General features: G+C 45.4%; 1 protein-coding gene across 1 annotated transcript; it reads left to right on the forward strand.

Annotated features, from left to right (window-relative positions):
• Positions 1 to 595: 595 nt before the first annotated feature.
• Positions 596 to 22458, forward strand: LOC123743770 (semaphorin-4F-like). The gene is made up of 4 exons (XM_045721870.1): positions 596 to 742; positions 872 to 931; positions 21160 to 21258; positions 21698 to 22458. Exons 1-4 carry the CDS (start codon positions 602 to 604, stop codon positions 22022 to 22024), a joined length of 627 nt encoding a protein of 208 aa, XP_045577826.1. The 5' UTR covers positions 596 to 601; the 3' UTR covers positions 22025 to 22458.
• Positions 22459 to 22583: the final 125 nt, after the last annotated feature.

Genomic DNA, 22583 nt, shown 5'->3' on the forward strand with positions numbered 1-22583 from the left:
TTTAATCTATTATATGAAGAGTGCCTTGGTCCTCCTTTCTTTTTGAAGTACTAAGTCATGTTTTGCAGAGGTGTCAAATACTTATTTCCCCTCATTAAAATGCAAATCAATGTATAAAATTTTTGACATGCATTTTTCTTGTTGTTATTCTGTCTCTCACTGTTCAAATAAACCTACCATTTAAAATTATAGACTGTGGGCAAACTTTGTCAGTGGGCAAACGTACAAAATCAGCAGGGGATCAAACACTTTTTTCCCTCACTGTATATAGGGTGTAATGTGTATGTCTCAATATGTCTTCTCTGTTAAAATAAAGGTTAAATAAATGTAAGAGTGCCAACAGTCCTCTGACACAGCCATTAGATAAAGTACATTATATGGCTGAACAATAGAGGGAGCGAAAGAGAGGATACATTTTTTTGTGAATGAGAGAATAGTGAGAGATTCAGATGTTCGACCCCACATTACTCAACTCTCGTCATGTATTGAGTGTGCGCACACATCAGATGTAATTTTGGATCCTGTAGGATCTAGTTTCCCATCTGCCTCATTGACCCTTCTCTCTCGCTCTCTCTTTCCTCCTCTTTCAGATTTAGACGCCATGGTGGGGCCTCAGCAGTTCAGAGGCTTAGCCAATTTTAGCACCTTTCTATTGGACCGTTCATCTGGGGTTCTTTTCCTGGGTGCGAGAGACGGCATACTGGCTGTGGATACACACAACTTGGCAAAGCAACCACACACGGTGAGGGAGGTTGTGTGTTTGTGTGTTGGTGGAGGGGTTGGGTGTGTGAAACTGAAATGCCTTGAAATGTGTTTTATCATCTGTGCATGTTTCTCTCTCCTCCTCTCTTCTCGCTCTCTCTCTCTCTAGATCGTGTGGGATGTTCCTGAGGAGAAGAGGAGGTCCTGTGTGGCTAAAGGAAAGACAGAGGTGAGAAATGTGTGTACAGTGGCTTGCGAAAGTGTTCACCCCCTTGACATTTTTCCTATTATGTTGCCTTACAACCTGGAAATAAAATAGATTTTTGGGGGGTTTGTATCATTTGATTTACACATGCCTACCACTTTGAAGATGCAAAATATTTTTTATCGTGACACAAACAAGAAGTAACAAAAAAAACAGAACTTGAGCATGCATAACTATTCACCTCCCCAAAGTCAATACTTTGTTGAGCCACCTTTTGCAGCAATTACAGCTGCAAGTCTCTTGGGGTATGTCTCTATAAGCTTGGCACATCTAGCCACTGGGGTTTTTGCCCATTCTTCAAGACAAAACTGCTCCAGCTCCTTCAAGTTGGATGGGTTCCACTGATGTACAGCAATCCTTAAGTCATACCACAGATTCTCAATTGGATTGAGGTCTGGGCTTTGAATAGGCCATTCCAAGACATTTAAATGTTTCGACTTAACCTGTTGGGTCTAGGGGGCAGCATTTGCACGTCTGGATAAAAAAAATGTACCCGATTTAATCTGGTTACTAATCCTACCCAGTAACTAGAATATGCATATACTTATTATATATGGATAGAAAACACTCTAAAGTTTCCAAAACTGTTTGAATGGTGTCTGTGAGTATAACAGAACTCATTTGGCAGGCAAAACCCTGAGACATTTTCTGACAGGAAGTGGATACCTGATGTGTTGTATTGACTTTAAACCTATCCCATTGAAAAACACAGGGGTTTAGGAATATTTTGGCACTTCCTATTGCTTCCACTAGATGTCACCAGCCTTTACAAAGTGTTTTGAGTCTTCTGGAGGGAGATCTGACCGAACAAGAGCCATGGAACGGTGATGTCCCATTAGACACCTGGCGCGCTACTTCATGTTGGGTACCCTCGTTCCAATACGGTATAAAAGAGTATGCATTCGTCCACCTTGAATATTATTCATGTTCTGGTTAAAAAGGCCCTAATGATTTATGCTATACAACGTTTGACATGTTTGAACGAACGGAAATATATTTTTTCCCCTCGTTCATGACGAGAAGTCCGGCTGGCTTACATCATGTGCTAACGAGACGGAGATTTTTGGACATAAATGATGAGCTTTTTTGAACAAAACTACATTCGTTATGGACCTGTGATACCTGGAAGTGACATCTGATGAAGAGAATCAAAGGTAATGGATTATTTACATAGTATTTTCGATTTTAGATCTCCCCAACATGACGTCTAGTCTGTATCGCAACGCGTATTTTTCTGGGCGCAGTGCTCAGATTATTGCAAAGTGTGATTTCCCAGTAAGGTTATTTTTAAATCTGGCAAGTTGATTGCGTTCAAGAGATGTAAATCTATAATTCTTTAAATGACAATATAATATTTTAACAATGTTTTCTAATTTTAATTATTTAATTTCTGACGCTGACTTGACTGCCGGTTATTGGAGGGAAACGATTTCCTCAACATCAATGCCATAGTAAAACGCTGTTTTTGGATATAAAAATGAACTTGATAGAACTAAAAATGCATGCATTGTCTAACATAATGTCCTAGGAGTGTCATCTGATGGAGATTGTAAAAGGTTAGTGCATCATTTTAGCTGGTTTTATGGTTTTGGTGACCCTGTCTTTGACTTGACAAAACATTACACACAACTCTTGTAAATGTACTGTCCTAACATACTCTAAATTTATGCTTTCGCCGTAAAACCTTTTTGAAATCGTAAAACGTGGTTAGATTAAGGAGATGTTTATCTTTCAAATGGTGTAACATAGTTGTATTTTTGAAAAATTTGAATTTTGACATTTATTTGGATTCAAATTTGCCGCTCTTGAAATGCACCTGCTGTTGATGGAGTGCACCACGGGTGGCACGCTAGCGTCCCACCTAGCCCCAAGAGGTTAAACCAGTCGAGTGTTGCTTTAGCAGTATGCTTAGGGTCATTGTCCTGCTGGAAGGTGAACCTCTGTCCCAGTCTCATATCTCTGGAAGACTGAAACCGGTTTCTCCTCCAGAATTTCCCTGTATTTAGCGCCATCCATCATTCCTTCTCTTCTGACCAGTTTCCCAGTCCCTGCTGATAAAAAAAACATCCCCACAGCATGATGCTGCCATCCACCATGCTTCACTGTGGCAATGCTATTCTCAGGGTGATGAGAGGTGTTGGGTTTGCGCCAGACATAGCGTTTTTCTTGATGGCCAAAAAGCTACATTTTAGTCTCATCTGACCAGAGTACCTTCTTCCATATGTTTGGGGAGTCTCCCACATGCCTTTTGGCGAACACCAAATGTGTTTGCTTATTTTCTTCTTTAAGCAATGTTTTTTTTCTTCTTCTGGCCACTCTTCCTTAAAGCCCAGCTCTGTGGAGTATACAGCTTAAAGTGGTCCTGGACAGGTACTCCAATCTCTGCTGTGGAGCTTTGCAGCTCCTTCAGGGTTATCTTTGGTCTCTTTGTTGCCTCTGATTAATGCCCTCCTTGCCTGGTCCGTGAGTTTTGGTGAGCAGCCCTCTCTTGGCAGGTTTGTTGTGGTGCCACATTCTTAAAAAAAATGTAATAATGGATTTAATGGTGCTCTGTGGGATGTTCAAAGTTTCTGATATTTATTTATACCACAACCCTGATCTGTACTTCTCCACAACTTTGTCCCTGACCTGTTTGGAGAGCTCCTTGGTCTTCAGTGCCGCTTGCTTGGTGGTGCCCCTTGCTTAGTGGTGTTGCAGACTCTTGGGCCTTTCAGAACAAGTGTGTATATATACTGAGATCATGTGACACTTAGATTGCACACAGGTGGATTTTATTTGACTAATTATGTGACTTCTGAAGGAAATTGGTTGCACCAGATCATATTTAGGGGCTTCATAGCAAAGGGGGTGAATACATTTGCACGCAATGTTTTTAATTTCACTTCATCAATTTGGACTATTTTGTGTATGTCCATTACATGAAATCCAAATAAAAATCTACTTAAATGACAGGTTGTAATGCAACAAATTCGGAAAAACACCAAGGGGGTGGATACTTTTGCAAGGCACTGTATATGTGTTGAAACGTTTAAACGAAATTGGGATCCTTAACATTAACCTCTTGGGGCTAGGTGGGACGCTAGCGTGCCACCTGTGGTGCACTCCATCAACAGCAGGTGCATTTCAAGAGCGGCAAATTTGAATCCAAATAAATGTCAAAATTCAAATTTTTCAAAAATACAACTATGTTACACCATTTGAAAGATAAACATCTCCTTAATCTAACCACGTTTTACGATTTCAAAAAGGTTTTACGGCGAAAGCATAAATTTAGAGTATGTTAGGACAGTACATTTACAAGAGTTGTGTGTAATGTTTTGTCAAGTCAAAGACAGGGTCACCAAAACCATAAAACCAGCTAAAATGATACACTAACCTTTTACAATCTCCATCAGATGACACTCCTAGGACATTATGTTAGACAATGCATGCATTTTTAGTTCTATCAAGTTCATATTTATATACAAAAACAGCGTTTTACTATGGCATTGATGTTGAGGAAATCGTTTCCTCCAATAACCGGCAGTCAAGTCAGCGTCACAAATTAAATAATTAAAATTAGAAAACATTGGTAAAATATTATATTGTCATTTAAAGAATTATAGATTTACATCTTTTGAACGCAATCAACTTGCCAGATTTAAAAATAACCTTACTGGGAAATCACACTTTGCAATAATCTGAGCACTGTGCCCAGAAAAATACGCGTTGCGATACAGACTAGACGTCATGTTGGGGAGATCTAAAATCGAAAATACTATGTAAATAATCCATTACCTTTGATTCTCTTCATCAGATGTCACTTCCAGGTATCACAGGTCCATAACGAATGTAGTTTTGTTCAAAAAAGCTCATCATTTATGTCCAAAAATCTCCGTCTCGTTAGCACATGATGTAAGCCAGCCGGACTTCTCGTCATGAACGAGGGGAAAAAATATATTTCCGTTCGTTCAAACATGTCAAACGTTGTATAGCATAAATCATTAGGGCCTTTTTAACCAGAACATGAATAATATTCAAGGTGGACGAATGCATAGCCTTTTATAACGTATTGGAACGAGGGTACCCAACATGAAGTAGCGCGCCAGGTGTCTAATGGGACATCACCGTTCCATGGCTCTTGTTCGGTCAGATCTCCCTCCAGAAGACTCAAAACACTTTGTAAAGGCTGGTGACATCTAGTGGAAGCAATAGGAAGTGCCAAAATATTCCTAAACCCCTGTGTTTTTCAATGGGATAGGTTTAAAGTCAATACAACACATCAGGTATCCACTTCCTGTCAGAAAATGTCTCAGGGTTTTGCCTGCCAAATGAGTTCTGTTATACTCACAGACACCATTCAAACAGTTTTGGAAACTTTAGAGTGTTTTCTATCCATATATAATAAGTATATGCATATTCTAGTTACTGGGTAGGATTAGTAACCAGATTAAATCGGGTACATTTTTTTTATCCAGACGTGCAAATGCTGCCCCCTAGACCCAACAGGTTAAGAAAGATTCTAACTCTGTCCCAATTCCGCCCCCCCCCAAAACTAAAATCACAGTGCTAAACTAAAAATCACACAATCACAGAGGAAGAGGCAAACATTAGGCTACTTTGGTAAATTTGCGAGGCACACAAGACAGGACAATGCTAGATACAGATTACCAAGACATACTGTATGTGCATGGTTCTTTCTGCCTGCCCCCTCCACTCTCTCTCTCGCGCTGGCTCGCCGCCTCTTTCTCTTCGCTAATGATGCAAATGTGAGTTTAGTCTTCGGTCTGTTGTGTGTGTATAATATCCTAGTCTACTCATTGATAATTGGCCCTGCTTTACTGAAGTTGCGAGACATTGCAAGGCATGAAATTGGGAGATACAGCCTTCCATTGCAAGATACATAAATTGATTTCCAATAGATTGGCCAAGTGTACGGTGGCCGACCTGCGTATACTGTGCCCCTCCCCTCGCTAGCTCGCTATGAAAAATGCGAGTGTTTGTGTTTTCAGAAGTACGGCAACTAATCATTCTCCTCCGGTCCAAAAATACTGAATGTTTGGAGTACTTGACGCTCAGAAATGGGAGTCGACACCGGGAGTCGATGTGCAAGGAGTCAAGGAATCAATTATTTTGGAGTCAACTTTGGAGTCCTGTATGGCAATACTTTGAGAAGTTAAATTAGGAGGTGGTGAAATGCAAACTTTGCGAAGTGGGATTGAATGGTAGTACTGGTGTAATGCTTAACCATCTTATTAAAGGGACGAACCATGAGACCCAAACTGTTGCTGGCAGCAGCACAGCTGCATTGTGAATTAACATGGAATTTTATGATTTTTAAAAAATCATTTTAATGGAAAAAGTAGGAGGATTAAAAGGGGCTAGGAGAGGAGAAATTGAGAGGGAGGAGAAGAGGGGAGGGAGGGGGAGGAAGGAGAAGAGGAGAGAGAGAGAGAGAGAGAGAGAGGGGGAGGAAGGAGAAGAGGAGAGAGGGGGAGGAAGGAGAAGAGGAGAGAGGGGGAGGAAGGAGAAGAGGAGAGAGGGGGAGGAAGGAGAAGAGGAGAGAGAGAGAGAGAGAGAGAGAGAGAGGTAGGAGAAGAGGAGAGAGAGAGGGGGGAGGAAGGAGAAGAAGAGAGAGAGAGGGGAGGAAGGAGAAGAGGAGAGAGAGAGGGGGGAGGAAGGAGAAGAGGAGAGAGAGAGAGGGGGAGGAAGGAGAAGAGGAGAGAGAGAGGGGGGAGGAAGGAGAAGAGGAGAGAGAGAGAGAGAGAGGGGGAGGAAGGAGAAGAGGAGAGAGAGAGAGAGGGGAGGAAGGAGAAGAGGAGAGGGAGAGGGAGAGAGAGAGGGGAGGAAGGAGAAGAGGAGAGGGGAGGAAGGAGAAGAGGAGAGAGAGAGAGAGGGGGAGGAAGGAGAAGAGGGGAGGAAGGAGAAGAGGAGAGAGAGAGAGAGAGAGAGAGAGGGGGAAGGGGGGAGAAGAGGAGAGAGAGAGAGAGAGAGAGAGAGGGGGAGGGGGGAGAAGAGGAGAGAGAGAGAGAGAGAGGGGGGAGGAAGGAGAAGAGGAGAGAGAGAGGGGGAGGAAGGAGAAGAGGAGAGAGAGAGAGAGGGGAGGAAGGAGAAGAGGAGAGAGAGAGAGAGAGAGGGGGAGGAAGGAGAAGAAGAGAGAGAGAGAGGGGGAGGAAGGATAAGAAGAGAGAGAGAGGGGGAGGAAGGAGAAGAGGAGAGAGAGAGAGGGGGAGGGGGAGAAGAGGAGAGAGAGAGGGGGAGGAAGGAGGAGAGAGAGAGGGAGGAAGGAGGGGAGAGAGGGAGGAAGGAGAAGAGGAGAGAGAGGGGGAGAGAGAGGGGGAGGAAGGAGAAGAGGGGGAGGAAGGAGAAGAGTGGGAGGAAGGAGAAGAGGAGAGAGAGAGAGAGAGAGAGAGAGAGAGAGGGGAGGAAGGAGAAGAGGAGAGAGAGAGAGAGGGGGAGGAAGGAGAAGAGGAGAGAGAGAGAGAGGGAGGTAGGAGGAGAGAGAGAGAGAGGGGGAGGAAGGAGAAGAGGAGAGAGAGAGAGAGAGGGAGGTAGGAGAAGAGGAGAGAGAGGGGGAGGAAGGAGAAGAGGAGAGAGAGAGAGAGGGGAGGAAGGAGAAGAGGAGAGAGAGAGAGGGGGAGGAAGGAGAAGAGGAGAGAGAGAGAGAGAGAGGGGAGGGGGAGAAGAGGAGAGAGAGGGGGAGAAGAGGAGAGAGAGAGGGGGAGGAAGGGGAGGGGGAGAAGAGGAGAGAGAGGGGGAGAAGAGGAGAGAGAGAGGGGGAGGAAGGAGGAGAGAGAGGGAGGAAGGAGAAGAGGAGAGAGAGGGGGAGGAAGGAGAAGAGGAGAGAGAGGGGGAGGAAGGAGAAGAGGAGAGAGGGGGGAAGGAGGAGAGGAGGGGGAAGGAGAAGAGAAGGAGAAGAGGGGGGGAAGGAGAAGAGGGGGAGGAACGAGAAGAGGGGGAGGAAGGAGAAGAGGAAAGAGAGGGGGAGGAAGGAGAAGAGGAGAGAGAGGAAGGAGGAGAGAGAGAAAGGAGAAGAGGAGAGAGAAGGAGAGAGGGGGAGAAGAGGGGAGGAAGGAGAAGAGGGGAGAGAGAGGGGAGGAAGGAGAAGAGGGGAGAGAGAGGGGAGGAAGGAGAAGAGGGGAGAGAGGGGTGGAAGGAGGAGAGGAAGAAGGAGAGAGAGAGGGGGAGGAAGGAGAAGAGGAGAGAGAGAGAGAGAGAGAGGGGAGGAAGGAGAAGAGGAGAGAGGGGGAAGGAGAAGAGGAGAGAGAGAGGGGGAGGAAGGAGAAGAGGAGAGAGAGGGGGGGAAGGAGGAGAGAGAGGGGGGAAGGAGAAGAGGAGAGAGAGGGGGGGAAGGAGAAGAGGAGAGGAGAGAGAGGGGGGGAAGGAGGGGAGGAAGGAGAAGAGGGAGGGGGAGGAAGGAGGAGAAGAAGAGAGAGAGAGAGGGGGAAGGAGAAGAGGAGAGAGAGAGGGGGAGAAAGGAGAAGAGGAGAGAGGGGGGAAGGAGAAGAGGAGAGAGAGGAAGGAGAAGAGGAGAGAGAAGGAGAAGAGGAGAGAGAAGGAGAGAGGGGGAGAGGAAGGGGAGGAAGGAGGAGAGAGAGGAGGAAGGAGGAGAGAGAGGGGAGGAAGGAGAAGAGGGGAGAGAGAGGGGTGGAAGGAGGAGAGAGGGAGGAGAGTGAGAGGGGAGGAAGGAGGAGAGGAGAGAGAGAGGGGAGGAAGGAGGTTAGGGGAGGAAGGAGGAGAGGGGAGGAAGGAGGGGAGGAGGGAAGAGAGGGGAGGAAGGAGGAGAGAGGGGAGGAAGGAGGAGAGAGGGGAGGAGGAAGGAGGAGAGAGGGGAGGAAGGAGGAGAGAGAGGGGAGGAAGGAGAAGAGAGGAGAGAGAGGGGAGGAAGGAGAAGAGGGGAGAGAGAGGGGTGGAAGGAGGAGAGAGGGAGGAGAGTGAGGGGAGGAAGGAGGAGAGGAGAGAGAGAGGGGAGGAAGGAGGAGAGGGGAGGAAGGAGGGGAGGAGGGAAGAGAGGGGAGGAAGGAGGAGAGAGGGGGAGGAAGGAGGAGAGAGGGGAGGAGGAAGCAGGAGAGAGGGGAGGAGGAAGGAGGAGAGAGGGGAGGAGGAAGGAGGAGAGGGGGGAGGAGGAGGAGAGAGGGGAGGAGGAGGAGAGAGGAGAGAGGGGGAGAAGAGGGGAGGAAGGAGGAGAGAGAGGGGAGGAAGGAGAAGAGGGGAGAGAGGGGAGGAAGGAGAAGAGGAGAGAGAGGGGTGGAAGGAGGAGAGGAGGGGGAGGAAGGAGGAGAGGAGGGGGAGGAAGGAGAAGAGGAGGGGGAGGAAGGAGAAGAGGAGAGAGAGGGGGAGGAAGGAGAAGAGGGGGAGGAAGGAGAAGAGGAGAGAGAGGATGGAGAAGAGGAGAGAGAGAAAGGAGAGAAGGAGAGAGGGGGAGAAGAGGGGTGGAAGGAGGAGAGGAAGGAGGAGAGGAAGGAGGAGAGAGGGGAGGAAGGAGGAGAGGAGAGAGGGGAGGAAGGAGGAGAGGAGAGAGAGAGGGGAGGAAGGAGGAGAGGGGAGGAAGGAGAAGAGGAGGGGGAAGGAGAAGTGGAGGGGGGGGAAGGAGAAGAGAAGAGAGAGAGGAAGGAGAAGAGGAGAGAGAGGGGGAAGGAGAAGAGGAGAGAGAGAGGAAGGAGAAGAGGAGAGAGAGGGGGAAGGAGAAGAGGAGAGAGAGGGGGGAAGGAGAAGAGGAGACGGGGGGAAGGAGAAGAGGAGAGAGGGGGAAGGAGAAGAGGAGAGGAGGGGGGAAGGAGAAGAGGAGGGGGAAGGAGAAGAGGAGGGGGAAGGAGAAGGGGGGAAGGAGAAGGGGAGGGGAGGAAGGAGAAGAGGAGAGAGAGAGGGGGAGGAAGGAGAAGAGGAGAGAGAGGGGGGAAGGAGAAGAGGAGACGGGGGGGAAGGAGAAGAGGAGAGAGGGGGGGAAGGAGAAGAGGAGAGGAGGGGGGAAGGAGAAGAGGAGGGGGAAGGAGAAGAGGAGGGGGGAAGGAGAAGGGGGGAAGGAGAAGGGGAGGGGAGGAAGGAGAAGAGGAGAGAGAGAGGGGGAGGAAGGAGAAGAGGAGAGAGGGGGAAGGAGAAGAGGAGAGAGGGGGGGGAAGGAGAAGAGGAGAGAGAGGGGGAGGAAGGAGAAGAGGAGAGAGGGGGGAAGGAGAAGAGGAGAGGGGGGGAAGGAGAAGAGGAGAGGGGGAAGGAGAAGAGGAGGGGGTGGAAGGAGAAGAGGAGAGAGAGGGGGAGGAAGGAGAAGTGGAGGAAGGAGAAGAGGAGGGGGGAAGGAGAAGAGGAGAGGAGGGGGAAGGAGAAGAGGAGAGGAGGGGGAGGAGAAGAGGAGGGGGGGAAGGAGAAGAGGTGGGGGGGAGGAGAAGAGGAGGGGGGAAGGAGAAGAGGTGGGGGGGAAGGAGAAGAGGAGAGAGAGGGGAGGAAGGAGAAGAGGAGAGAGAGGAAGGAGAAGAGGAGAGAGAAGGAGAAGAGGAGAGAGAAGGAGAGAGGGGGAGAAGAGGGGAGGAAGGAGGAGAGAGAGGGGAGGAAGGAGGAGAGAGAGGGGAGGAGAGGAGAGAGAGAGGGGAGGAAGGAGGTTAGGGGAGGAAGGAGGAGAGGGGAGGAAGGAGGGGAGGAGGGAAGAGAGGGGAGGAAGGAGGAGAGAGGGGAGGAAGGAGGAGAGAGGGGAGGAGGAAGGAGGAGAGAGAGGGGAGGAAGGAGAAGAGAGGAGAGAGAGGGGAGGAAGGAGAAGAGGGGAGAGAGAGGGGTGGAAGGAGGAGAGAGGGAGGAGAGTGAGGGGAGGAAGGAGGAGAGGAGAGAGAGAGGGGAGGAAGGAGGAGAGGGGAGGAAGGAGGGGAGGAGGGAAGAGAGGGGAGGAAGGAGGAGAGAGGGGGAGGAAGGAGGAGAGAGGGGAGGAGGAAGCAGGAGAGAGGGGAGGAGGAAGGAGGAGAGAGGGGAGGAGGAAGGAGGAGAGTGGGGAGGAGGAGGAGAGAGGGGAGGAGGAGGAGAGAGGGGAGGAAGGAGAAGAGAGGGGAGGAAGGAGAAGAGGGGAGAGAGAGGGGAGGAAGAAGAAGAGGGGAGAGAGAGGGGTGGAATGGGAAGAGGAGAGAGGGGGAGAGTAGAGAGAGAGGGGAGGAAGGAGGAGAGGAGAGAGAGAGGGGAGGAAGGAGGAGAGAGAGAGAGAGAGAGGGGAGGAAGGAGGAGAGAGAGAGGGGAGGAAGGAGGAGAGAGAGAGAGAGAGAGAGAGAGAGGGGAGGAAGGAGGAGAGAGAGAGGGGAGGAAGGAGTGAGGGGAGGAAGGAGGAGAGAGAGGGGAGGAAGGAGAAGAGGAGAGAGAGAGGGGAGGAAGGAGGAGAGAGAGGGGAGGAAGGAGAAGAGGAGAGAGAGAGGGGAGGAAGGAGAAGAGGGGAGGAAGGAGAAGAGGGGAGGGAGGAGAGGAAGGAGAAGAGGAGAGGAGGAAGGAGAAGAGGAGAGGAAGGAGGAGAGAGAGAGAGAGGGAGGAGAGAGAGGGGAGGAAGGAGAAGAGGAGAGAGGGGGGACAAAGGAGGAGAGGGGAGTAGAGGAAGGAGGGGATGAGAGGAAGGAGGGGAGGAGAGGAAGGAGGGGAGGAAGGAGAAGAGGAGAGAGAGGGGAGGAAGGAGAAGAGGAGAGAGAGGGGAGGAAGGAGAAGAGGAGAGGAAGGAGAGCTAGGAAGGAGAGATAGGGGAGGAAGATGGAGGGGAGGGAGAGATGAGCATGTTGTTTTGTCTTTTACAGTTTTTTACAATCACTTTAGTGCTATTTTCCCAAGCATGAGGTACATTTTCACAACTCTAACCACAAAAAAAACAGATCATCGAAATGGGTCGTGTTTCAAAACTAAGCACATTTCCAATTGACTGAGTACAAGAAACAAATTCACAAAGTCACTTGTTCACTGCACTAAATCGCTCTTTCAATTTGGATACATATTTAATCAAAGCATCTGCTTTTCAAAATGCAATATTCATTTTACTTTTGATATGATTTTCTTGTCATTTGTTAACAATACAAAAACTATCACTTAATCAAACTGTAGGTGACAGGTGCACCGGTTTGTGTCAAGAACTGCATATACACTTTATGGCCAAAAGTATGTGGACACACCTTCAAATTAGTGGTTTCGGATATTTCAGCCACACCTGTTGCTGACAGGTGTATAAAATCGAGCACATAGTCATGCAATCTCCGTAGAATAACATTGGCAGTAGAATGACCCATACTGAAGAGCTCAGTGACTTTCAATGTGGCATCGTCATAGGATGTCACCTTTCCAACAAGTCAGTTCGTCAAATTTCTGCCCTGCTAGAGCTACCCCGGTCAACTGTAAGTACTGTTATTGTGAAGTGGAAACATTAAGGAGCAACAACGGCTCAGCCGCGAAGTGGTAGGCCACACAAGCACACAGAACGGGACCGCCGAGTGCTGAAGCGCGTAGCGTGTAAAAATCATCAGTTGCAACACTCACTACCGAGTTCCAAACTGCCTCTGGAAGCAATGTCAGCACAAGAACTGTTCGTTGGGAGCTTGCGCATTTTTCTCTCTCTTCGGTAGCAGGTGTAAAAGGAACACAGTAGTAGATGGTCATTGTAGTTAATTGCCAAGTTTTATGTGCTAAACTATGTAGAATATTGGCCTGTTGGAAACTACAACTCCCTATTACATTGCACAGTTCAGCCTGGATCTGATTTACCTCTGTGCAATGTGTGCATTGATCTCACATAAAAAATAAATGGTTTGTGCGCGTTCACAGGGGCTGTTCAGAACTACCACCAACCCCGCCAACTTCAACCCCCCCCCCCCCCAAATGCCACCCTATTCCCTGTAAAATATTGCATTAAATAGGGAATAGGGTGCAATTTGGGACATAGACCTAGTTCCCTTCTCTCTATAATCTCTAGGGTTGCAAGTGCATATCTATTGTCATGGTGAAGAATAAGAGGGGGGTTGAGGTTGGAGGGGTTGGACACACACTATTGAAAAAGGGTTTTATGTCATGGTAAAGAGGTGGGGGGGTGGGCTAAGGTTGGATTGATCAGTTGGGTCTTTCTGTAGCAGAGTGAGGTGGGTTGGGGGAGGTCTCATATGTCTTTCACCAATGGGGGCCCTCTGGTTTCTTATCTGAACCATCCGTGGTTCTGGTGTTCAGTGTAGTCCTAGTCGGTATTAGATAGAATGTCGCGGCCCCTCCCGCCTGTGGGGAAAACTAACCTGTGGTTACTTAGATTACTTGACTGGTTTCAAATGTAATGGTCTTGTTATGTGTTTGTTTTAGTCAATTACAAAATTTAATTTAAGAAAAGAACAACATGTCTAAGGATTACTGCCCTCCCAAGCAAAAAGTAACTGCTCATTTGGTCGAAAATTAGCTAATGTAATTTGTGTTACATTAAATGCATGCTTAATCGTGTGGACAAGTATCCTGCCTCTATTGTATTGTGTTTTGGAGAAAATGGGGGTCGTATTAGCAGTAACTGCAAAAGGTTATTGTGAAACCATGGTAAATGGCAGTAACTGAACTTACTGCCTTTTAGCTTGGTTTCAACCTGCCCTTGGCTGCAGTTACTGCGTTTTACCTTGGTTTCATATCATTTTATTCTGATAGTGATGCAATCGAATCTGTATGGCACTGACTGACAGCTACACACACAAATACATTGCTAATCTAGGGATACAACACCATGACACAGCATTCCCGGGGGAAAATGATGGTTTAACTTGCTCTGAAACACCGACATCCTGACACTGCTAAGAACTAGCTAGCTAAGAGATCAAAATGTATTAGCTAGCTAGCTAGCATGCTAAGCTAGCTAGCGAGCATAGACTAACAATGATACCTGCTCTCATAAGAGATCTGCAATTGATACTAACTTCAATCTATTAGCCATATAATGAATTATATTCTGAAATTTCATCTGATGGTTTCTTTGAATCAGTACACCATACACACGATTTCTAGCCAGTGACAGCCATCTAGCTGCAACTGACGCGCCCCTACCAAAACGTCAAAAGCTACCTAGCTAGCATTAGCATGAAGCAATAGAATTGTGCTACATGTTCCCATAAGAGACGATCAGCAGTTTATACTAGCTTCAATCTATTATACCTATAATTAATATAATCTCTGTAGTTGTATTCTGACATTCAATGGGTTATTTGAATCCGTAACATTACACCACGCACACGATCTCTAGACAGCTGACGGTCAGTTGGACGTGCACCCCATACTGAATTGTCAAAAGCCACGCACACTTGTTTTCCGGATGAGCGCACACACAGCATTGCTAGCTCATTAATAATATATCTACTCACATGTTCATGGTTTCCTTTTATATTCCAGTATTGCGTGACTGTCCCGGTCAGGAAAGTTAAAATCCCAAATTGTATCCATGACCTTTGTTGGTGGCATATGTAATTAGTACAACAAGCTTTGACATGCCAAATGTGTGCTCAATGTGTCTGCTTCAGTGCCATCATTACATGAATGCTGAAAAAACTATTTTGCATGACTTCCACCAATCCCTGTGGTCTAGATGATTAGTATCTATGCGGATCAAAGTTGCCATGTGAGGGTGTATTAGGACAGTACAACCACTTCAATACTTGGTTTTATTCCTGTCAATGTCCATTCATGCAATTATTTTTTTATTTGTAAATAAAGATGAACATTTAAGAGCCTTTTTGGGAGCAGGTATGAAATGAATAGATGAACTGAGTTATGACAGTGAAAATTATTATGATAAATGTTTGCACAAGATAAAAATCAACATTGATTACATTATAGAATAACTGAAAAGGATTATGATCATATGTTTGCACACCACAACATGTCAGTATTAATTATTATCATCCATGACAGAATACAATCATTAGGATGCATGTCCCTGATTATTTGCTCTATTTATTTCAGTTGAGCTTGAGGGCCACATTCCAACAAAGATTCATGATCTACCACCTTTAACTGAAGTCAGTGTCAACACTAATTGAAGAAATAGAGAACCAGTGAGTGGTCTCTGACTCCTTAGACATCAGTCTATAAGATGAGAAATCAATTGCCGATGATGATGATGAAGATTATCATCCACCTTCAAAGTTGGATGTTCCAGCACAAGTGGCAGCTGAGCCCGTGGACACAACTCCAGACAACCTATCAAACAAGAAATCCAAGATTCCACCAATGGGTAAGCCATGTGGTCCCAAATGCAAGAGGCAATGTACTCAGAATATTTCAGAGGGTAGACAAATGGAATTATGGGAAAATTATTGGGAGATGAAGTATAAGGAGAAGAGAACATGGATCTTCCAAATGATGGCACAGCAATCTAAGAAAAATATCACTGTTGGCTCTGACAGTCGACGCAGCAGGTCGTTTCTGTACCGTCTTCCAAACCAGAGCGGTTCTGCACAACAAGTGTGCAAAGTGTTTTTTCTGACAACATTGGGCTACCACCCCAAAAATAACAGGCTGATTGTCACAATGATGGGCAAGACAATCACCACCAAACTGAGGGGAAAGAAATCTAGCGCAATGCGGTAAAGGGAAGGAACATCAGCTTTGTGAAGCTTGGAGAGGAGGAGTGCGAGCTCTGTTTGGTGCAAGGTCATCATCTGAAGATGGAGCACAGGGAGAATGAGGCCATGGAAACCCAAGCCTGCAAAGACAACAGCCATGCAACACCTGAATTCACCATCACCAACCCCGACTGCATGCAATATAGGAAATATGAGGAACATCAGAAGTCTGCATGGCAGAGCAGAAGCCATTACCAGGCTGATGCACAGAAAGATTGTCCTGAGGACTGGTCTGTTAAGGAGTGTTGATATGCAAAAAGTCATCATGCTCCCTCGCATGCCAGGTGTGAACACAGCATTGTTCACAAGAAGAATCATTGCCTATCACGAGACATTTGCCACCATTGGAAAGAAGTCTCAAAAGACAAAGAAAACAATATCAGTGGTATGGCATGAAGGAAAAGCTGGTCGGAAGGCAGAGGAGGTTACTTCATCTTACATAACAACACTGGAGAGGGAGAGAGATGTCAAGCATGCAGTGTATTGGGTGGATAACTGCACTCTCAAAACAAAAAACTGGTGCCTCCTAACATCACTGGTGAGTGTTGTCAATGCTGACTCAACTTTGATGGAGGACATAACCCTCAAGCTCTTTGAGCCAGGACACACCTTCATGAGTGTAGACAGTTTCCACCATGGTGTGGAACATTAAATGAAAGCTCGACCTGGAGGTGTGGTGTACGACTTCGGGGATTTCCTCCATGTGGTCGCCACCTCCAATGCAGGCAAGGTGGAGGTGGTCGAAATGAAAAAGGAAAACATCCTGGCATTTAAAGCTGGCCATTCCATCATCAAGCTGAAGAAGGCAGCAGTTCCAAAGCTGGCAGAGATGGCTGAGATCCAGTTGAGGCGTGGATCCAGGAGCCTCTTCTACAAAGTCTCCCATGAAGAAAAAGACTTCACAGAGCTTGACTTTATCATGAAGAAAGTCACTCTAGAGACACCCTCGACACTACGTACACACTATAGAGGGATAGAAGAGTCCAAGAAGATGGACATAATCACCAAGCTGTGTCCTCTGATGCCTGCAAATCGAAGGCAGTTCTGGAATGCCTTGGCTGTGAACAGCATTGATGAGGAGTGATATTGAAGTTGAAATGAAATGTTACTTAAAAATGAAATGTAATTATTCAGCATTTCATCAATTGTAGCTAAATGTCATTTGGGTCCTCTTATGAACATGTAAATATGTTAAATGTATTCTTAAAGCTGTTATTTATTCATTCATTCAAAGTGTCATTTGAAAAAATACAAATAAAATGCTAATAAAAACAGTCTCATGGTCATTTTTTATAATTTGTGTTACCCTACGTCATACTTCTATCATGTTCCATCATTATACACTGCTCAAAAAAATAAAGGGAACACTTAAACAACACAATGTAACTCCAAGTCAATCACACTTCTGTGAAATCAAACTGTGCACTTAGGAAGCAACACTGATTGACAATAAATTTCACATGCTGTTGTGCAAATGGAATAGACAACAGGTGGAAATTATAGGCAATTAGCAAGACACCCCCAATAAAGGAGTGGTTCTGCAGGTGGTGATCACAGACCACTTCTCAGTTCCTATGCTTCCTGGCTGATGTTTTGGTCACTTTTGAATGCTGGCGGTGCTTTCACTCTAGTGGTAGCATGAGACGGAGTCTACAACCCACACAAGTGGCTCAGGTAGTGCAGCTCATCCAGGATGGCACATCAATGCGAGCTGTGGCAAGAAGGTTTGCTGTGTCTGTCAGCGTAGTGTCCAGAGCATGGAGGCACTACCAGGAGACAGGCCAGTACATCAGGAGACGTGGAGGAGGCCGTAGGAGGGCAACAACCCAGCAGCAGGACCGCTACCTCCGCCTTTGTGCAAGGAGGAGCAGGAGGAGCACTGCCAGAGCCCTGCAAAATGACCTTCAGCAGGCCACAAATGTGCATGTGTCTGCTCAAACGGTCAGAAACAGACTCCATGAGGGTGGTATGAGGGCCCGACGTCCACAGGTGGGGGTTGTGCTTACAGCCCAACACCGTGCAGGATGTTTGGCATTTGCCAGAGAACACCAAGATTGGCAAATTCGCCACTGGCGCCCTGTGCTCTTCACAGATGAAAGCAGGTTCACACTGAGCACATGTGACAGACGTGACAGAGTCTGGAGACGCCGTGGAGAACGTTCTGCTGCCTGCAACATCCTCCAGCATGACCGGTTTGGCAGTGGGTCAGTCATGGTGTGGGGTGGCATTTCTTTGGGGGCCGCACAGCCCTCCATGTGCTCGCCAGAGGTAGCCTGACTGCCATTAGGTACCGAGATGAGATCCTCAGACCCCTTGTGAGACCATATGCTGGTGCGGTTGGCTCTGGGTTCCTCCTAATGCAAGACAATGCTCGACCTCATGTGGCTGGAGTGTGTCAGCAGTTCCGACAAGAGGAAGGCATTGATGCTATGGACTGGCCCGCCCGTTCCCCAGACCTGAATCCAATTGAGCACATCTGGGACATCATGTCTCGCTCCATCCACCAATGCCACGTTGCACCACAGACTGTCCAGGAGTTGGCGGATGCTTTAGTCCAGGTCTGGGAGGAGATCCCTCAGGAGACCATCCGCCACCTCATCAGGAGCATGCCCAGGCATTGTAGGGAGGTCATACAGGCACGTGGAGGCCACACACACTACTGAGCCTCATTCTGACTTGGTTTAAGTACATTACATCAAAGTTGAATCAGCCTGTAGTGTGGTTTTCCACTTTAATTTTGAGTGTGACTCCAAATCCAGACCTTCATGGGTTGATAAATTGTATTTCCATTGATTATTTTTGTGTGATTTTGTTGTCAGCACATTCAACTATGTAAAGAAAAAAGTATTTAATAAGATTTTTTCATTCATTCAGATCTAGGATGTGTTATTTTAGTGTTCCCTTTATTTTTTTGAGCAGTGTATATTACAAGACAGGTAATCATTTAATGTAATTCAAACAATTGTAGTGCTTCTTTTCACATTTATTCTTATAACAAGACATGGGCTACTTGTCAAACACAGTATGTAATGTGACTGACGCAGAACCTACAGTACATCTCTATGTAAATGAAACTGGTATCTTTGTGGAAGACACACAAAGGATGCAGTTTCAACTCTGTTACACTGTCAGTAATTACACTGCTCTTGTATTAATAGCATAAATGAGAAGTATAGTAAACTAACAAATGAAAATGGCAGATACTGCTCTTTGCTTTGGTATTACCCTGCAATAACATATCATGCCAAGGAAAAAGGCAGTAACTGCCGTTTAAGGGTCAAAGGTTATGTCAGGATCAACATGAATAAAAAATGTACTCGGAGTAAGGCAACAAATCACTACATCTCCAATGATCTCCCTAGAATTCATTTGGCCGGACAATTAAAAAACTTTGAAGCCATTTTTCTCAGTTCCACTCTATGAGCAGTTACTGCCTGTTTGCTTGGGAGGGCAGATTACTTTTCAACACTGCCTGTTCCTGATTATTCTTTTATTATGATTATTACAATTTGTAAGTCGCTCTGGATAAGAGCGTCTGCTAAATGACTTAAATGTAAATGTAAATGTAATTATTCTCTCTACATTGAAAAACGTAATATTGTAGGGCTTCCCTCATGCCCCTTTTCATGGCGGTGCTAGCAGCCACGTGAGTGCTAGCTAGCTACTGACAGGAACATTAAGCTATCCAAGACCAACAACACAAACAAACAGACTATACCGCTACAAGTAGTGAGTGGAGTTACAAATGGACTATACTAAACAAGTTAAATGTCTTACCTGTTATTAAATGTTTTCCACACACATAGCTATGTGTAGCCTACTTGAACACTGGATCGCCACACTTCCCACTCTCCCACCCCGAATAGCCTGAAGCCACAGGGCTCTTCTCGCAGGCTCTATTTCCCTACGTAGGAGCATTGCGAACCGTAGGTCGGGATTTTTCACCTGGTTATATGTATATGGAACAACACATAAGCTTTTCGGCAATGTTTTGTTATTTCTAAGTAACAAAAAATCGACAACAATAGGAAGTAATGTTTGTTTTCCCCAATTTGTGGGCGTGGTCGAGGGGAATTCCTTATTATTACGTGAATATCAACTTGGAGTATAGATGCGGTAAAGATGTCAATTGAACTCAACCCAAACAATGGAAATGCGTGGGGGAAAGATGCCATGGGGGAAAAAAATCCAGAATCTCCTCATTGACCCCCAGCAAAATGTACCTACATTTAGGCTATTGTTTATATGTGTATTTCACACTATGTTGAAGTAAAAATAGGAGTATAATGCTTGTATGGATGTCAACCCCAATACCACCAATAAACTGCATTGCCGTTAAAAACAACTTTGACTACCACCAGCGATTTCTGTATGCTAGCTATGCTACCAGTTTATACGAACGGGAGTTAGAATTTACAGTAGCAGTCACTTCTAAACCTGAAAAAGAACAACTTCTTTATGTTATGCAGCGAAAACAGCCAAATGTATCCAAATGAGACTTTATTAACCATATTGATGTATTGTAACAGGCCCACAATCATGACGTATTTGACAAATATCCACTTTATTAGACAGAGTTGTTGAATATGCGTCAATCCGACCGACACCCTTATTCAATCCCCCACAATCTTCGTTCCATTGACCTCTACCTCATCTATTCTACCTCTTTTATAGGGGCAATCTGCATATAAAAAAAGTGAAGAGTTTATTTCCAAAACGCTATATCCACTAATTTTCACATTTTGTGTTTTTTCATCAGAAATGATTGCTTATGGGTACCTTCATGTGTGTGTAAATTGTTACTGTTCTGAAATGTTTTAATTCATAGGTTTTAGATATGTATGAAAGATGTAGTTTTTTGGGGGGGGCAAATGCTATATATCCATTGTTTAGCTGGAATGGAATTTGCGTGTCCTGTGTATTTGACTGTAATATGTGGTTGTCTAGCTGTCTTAAGATGAATGACTTACGTTGCTCTGGATAAGAGCATGTGCGAAATTACTAAAATACAGATCTCATGATACTGTGTAGAATATATATTTTTTAAACATTGTTTAAATATTGAGGTCACAAATGTATCATTTGTACATTTCTTAAAAAAAAATATATATATATATTACATTTGGCTGTGTAAAACCTAGCAGTACTACTTATTTCTTTGAGAGTGAGGCATTTTCCAAAAAAAAAACATGACTATTTGTCTTTCTGAAATGAAAGCATCCAATGCTAGTTTTTAAACATGTCTGTCATTAAACAACCCAAAGCCATTAAATAATTAAGTATTGAAAAAACACACCAATGTCTCATCATTTCTTTAAACAATAAAAGCAACTGTATTAACATTTCTGAAACTGGATGTGCAGAATGGAATGAATGAAACTCTTCAGGTGATAAACAGCTGAGGGATGGGGCTAGAGAAATGCATCCACTCTCAAATTAATAGACAGAGCTATATATACAGGACTGACCATCCATGAGATCAAACAGTGTCAGGGGGACCGCTTTGTTATTGTTTGAACTGCCTTTAACTACAGTATTAAAGTACAATACGTTAGAACTAATTAAAATCATGTGGCGAAATATGATTGTAATTTCACTCATCCCCCTGTCCTCTGTCTCCCTCTATAGGGTGACTGTAATAATTACATCCGCCTGCTGGAGTTTCTTGGAGACGGGCAGATCTACGCCTGTGGCACCTACGCTTTCGACCCGCAGTGTGCATTTCTGGTGTGTGTGTGTGTGTGCAATGAGCTGCAATTGAACCCTTCTGACATGCTTTCACACTCGTTCACACACCAAAGTAACAGGCAGACACACACCCACACACTCCGTTTGACACACATTGGATTGACAGGTACACACATATACGTTCATACAAAAACACATACAAGCAGACTTCATGCACACATGCACACACACACACACACACACACAGAGAAGAGAAGAGAGAAAGATATAGAGAGCGAAAAAAAGCGAGAAGGATTTATCTTTCGTTCTTTCTTTCCTTTGTTCTTTCGTTTTTTCTTTCACGTGCTTTCGGAATTTTTTTCTTTCTTTCTTTCGTTCTTTCATTCTTTATTCTTCCTTCTCTTGCTGGCCTCTTAGAATGACAACCTCATCTCTTTGTTTTTTCCCTTTTCTCATCCCTCTTTTTTCTCTCTTTCAGAACATGTCTTCATTCTCTCTGGAGCGATGGGAGGATGAAAGGGTGAGGACGGAGACAGGAAAAGGGAAATGTCCCTTTGAGCCCAGCCAGCACTATACAGCTGTCGTGGCAGGTAATAACACACACTGTACATACACACACAAACAAACAAACAAACAAACAGGTAATATAAACATTGAACATAGTGGCCACCCTGAGGTTAGCGTCCTATCCAGGGACGCTACTTGTAGTACATCAAGCTGCCTCACGCTACAAAAACAGGAGATAGGCTCCTGCCCTATGGGCCGTTCTGGCTCAGACAAATCTTACTTACTTTACACATACTAATCCACTCTCAGAAATGCCTACAAATAACCCTCCCATCTCTGTTTTTATGTCCCCTCTCTCACACTCTCAAATAAAATTTCATTGGTCGCATACACAGTTTTGCAGATGTTATAGCAGGTGCAGCAAAATGCTCATGTTACTAGCTCCTAACAATGCAGTCAAATGTGAAACAGTATAAAGTACAGAAATAATAAAAAATGTATAGGAAAAAAAGCGGGAAAAAAATCAAGAAATGTTGGAACGAATCCAATTAACTTCTCTAGGGCCGGCGGGACGAAATCGTCCCACCTACGTAACAGCCAGTGGAATCCTGTGGCGCGTTATTCAAATACCTTAGAAATGCTATTACTTCAATTTCTCAAACAAATGACTATTTTACACCATTTTAAAGACAAGACTCTCGTTAATCTAACCACACTGTCCGATTTCAAAAAGGCTTTACAACGAAAGCAAAACATTAGATTATGTCAGCAGAGTACCCAGCCAGAAATAATCAGACACCCATTTTTCAAGCTAACCTCTTACATCGAGACGTTCCGCTAGCGGAACACCTGCTCCA

Source organism: Salmo salar, chromosome ssa07 (assembly GCF_905237065.1).
Source record: "Salmo salar chromosome ssa07, Ssal_v3.1, whole genome shotgun sequence".
In the NCBI taxonomy this organism is placed as follows: Eukaryota; Metazoa; Chordata; class Actinopteri; order Salmoniformes; family Salmonidae; genus Salmo; species Salmo salar.

Bases quoted from the DNA above. Each gene is read 5' to 3' on its own strand.
- LOC123743770 (XM_045721870.1), top strand. From the start codon at position 602: ATGGTGGGGCCTCAGCAGTTCAGAGGCTTAGCCAATTTTAGCACCTTT. The intron at 743-871 runs GTGAGGGAGGTT...CTCTCTCTCTAG, and splicing joins TGGCAAAGCAACCACACACG to ATCGTGTGGGATGTTCCTGA. The intron at 932-21,159 runs GTGAGAAATGTG...CTCCCTCTATAG, and splicing joins TGGCTAAAGGAAAGACAGAG to GGTGACTGTAATAATTACAT.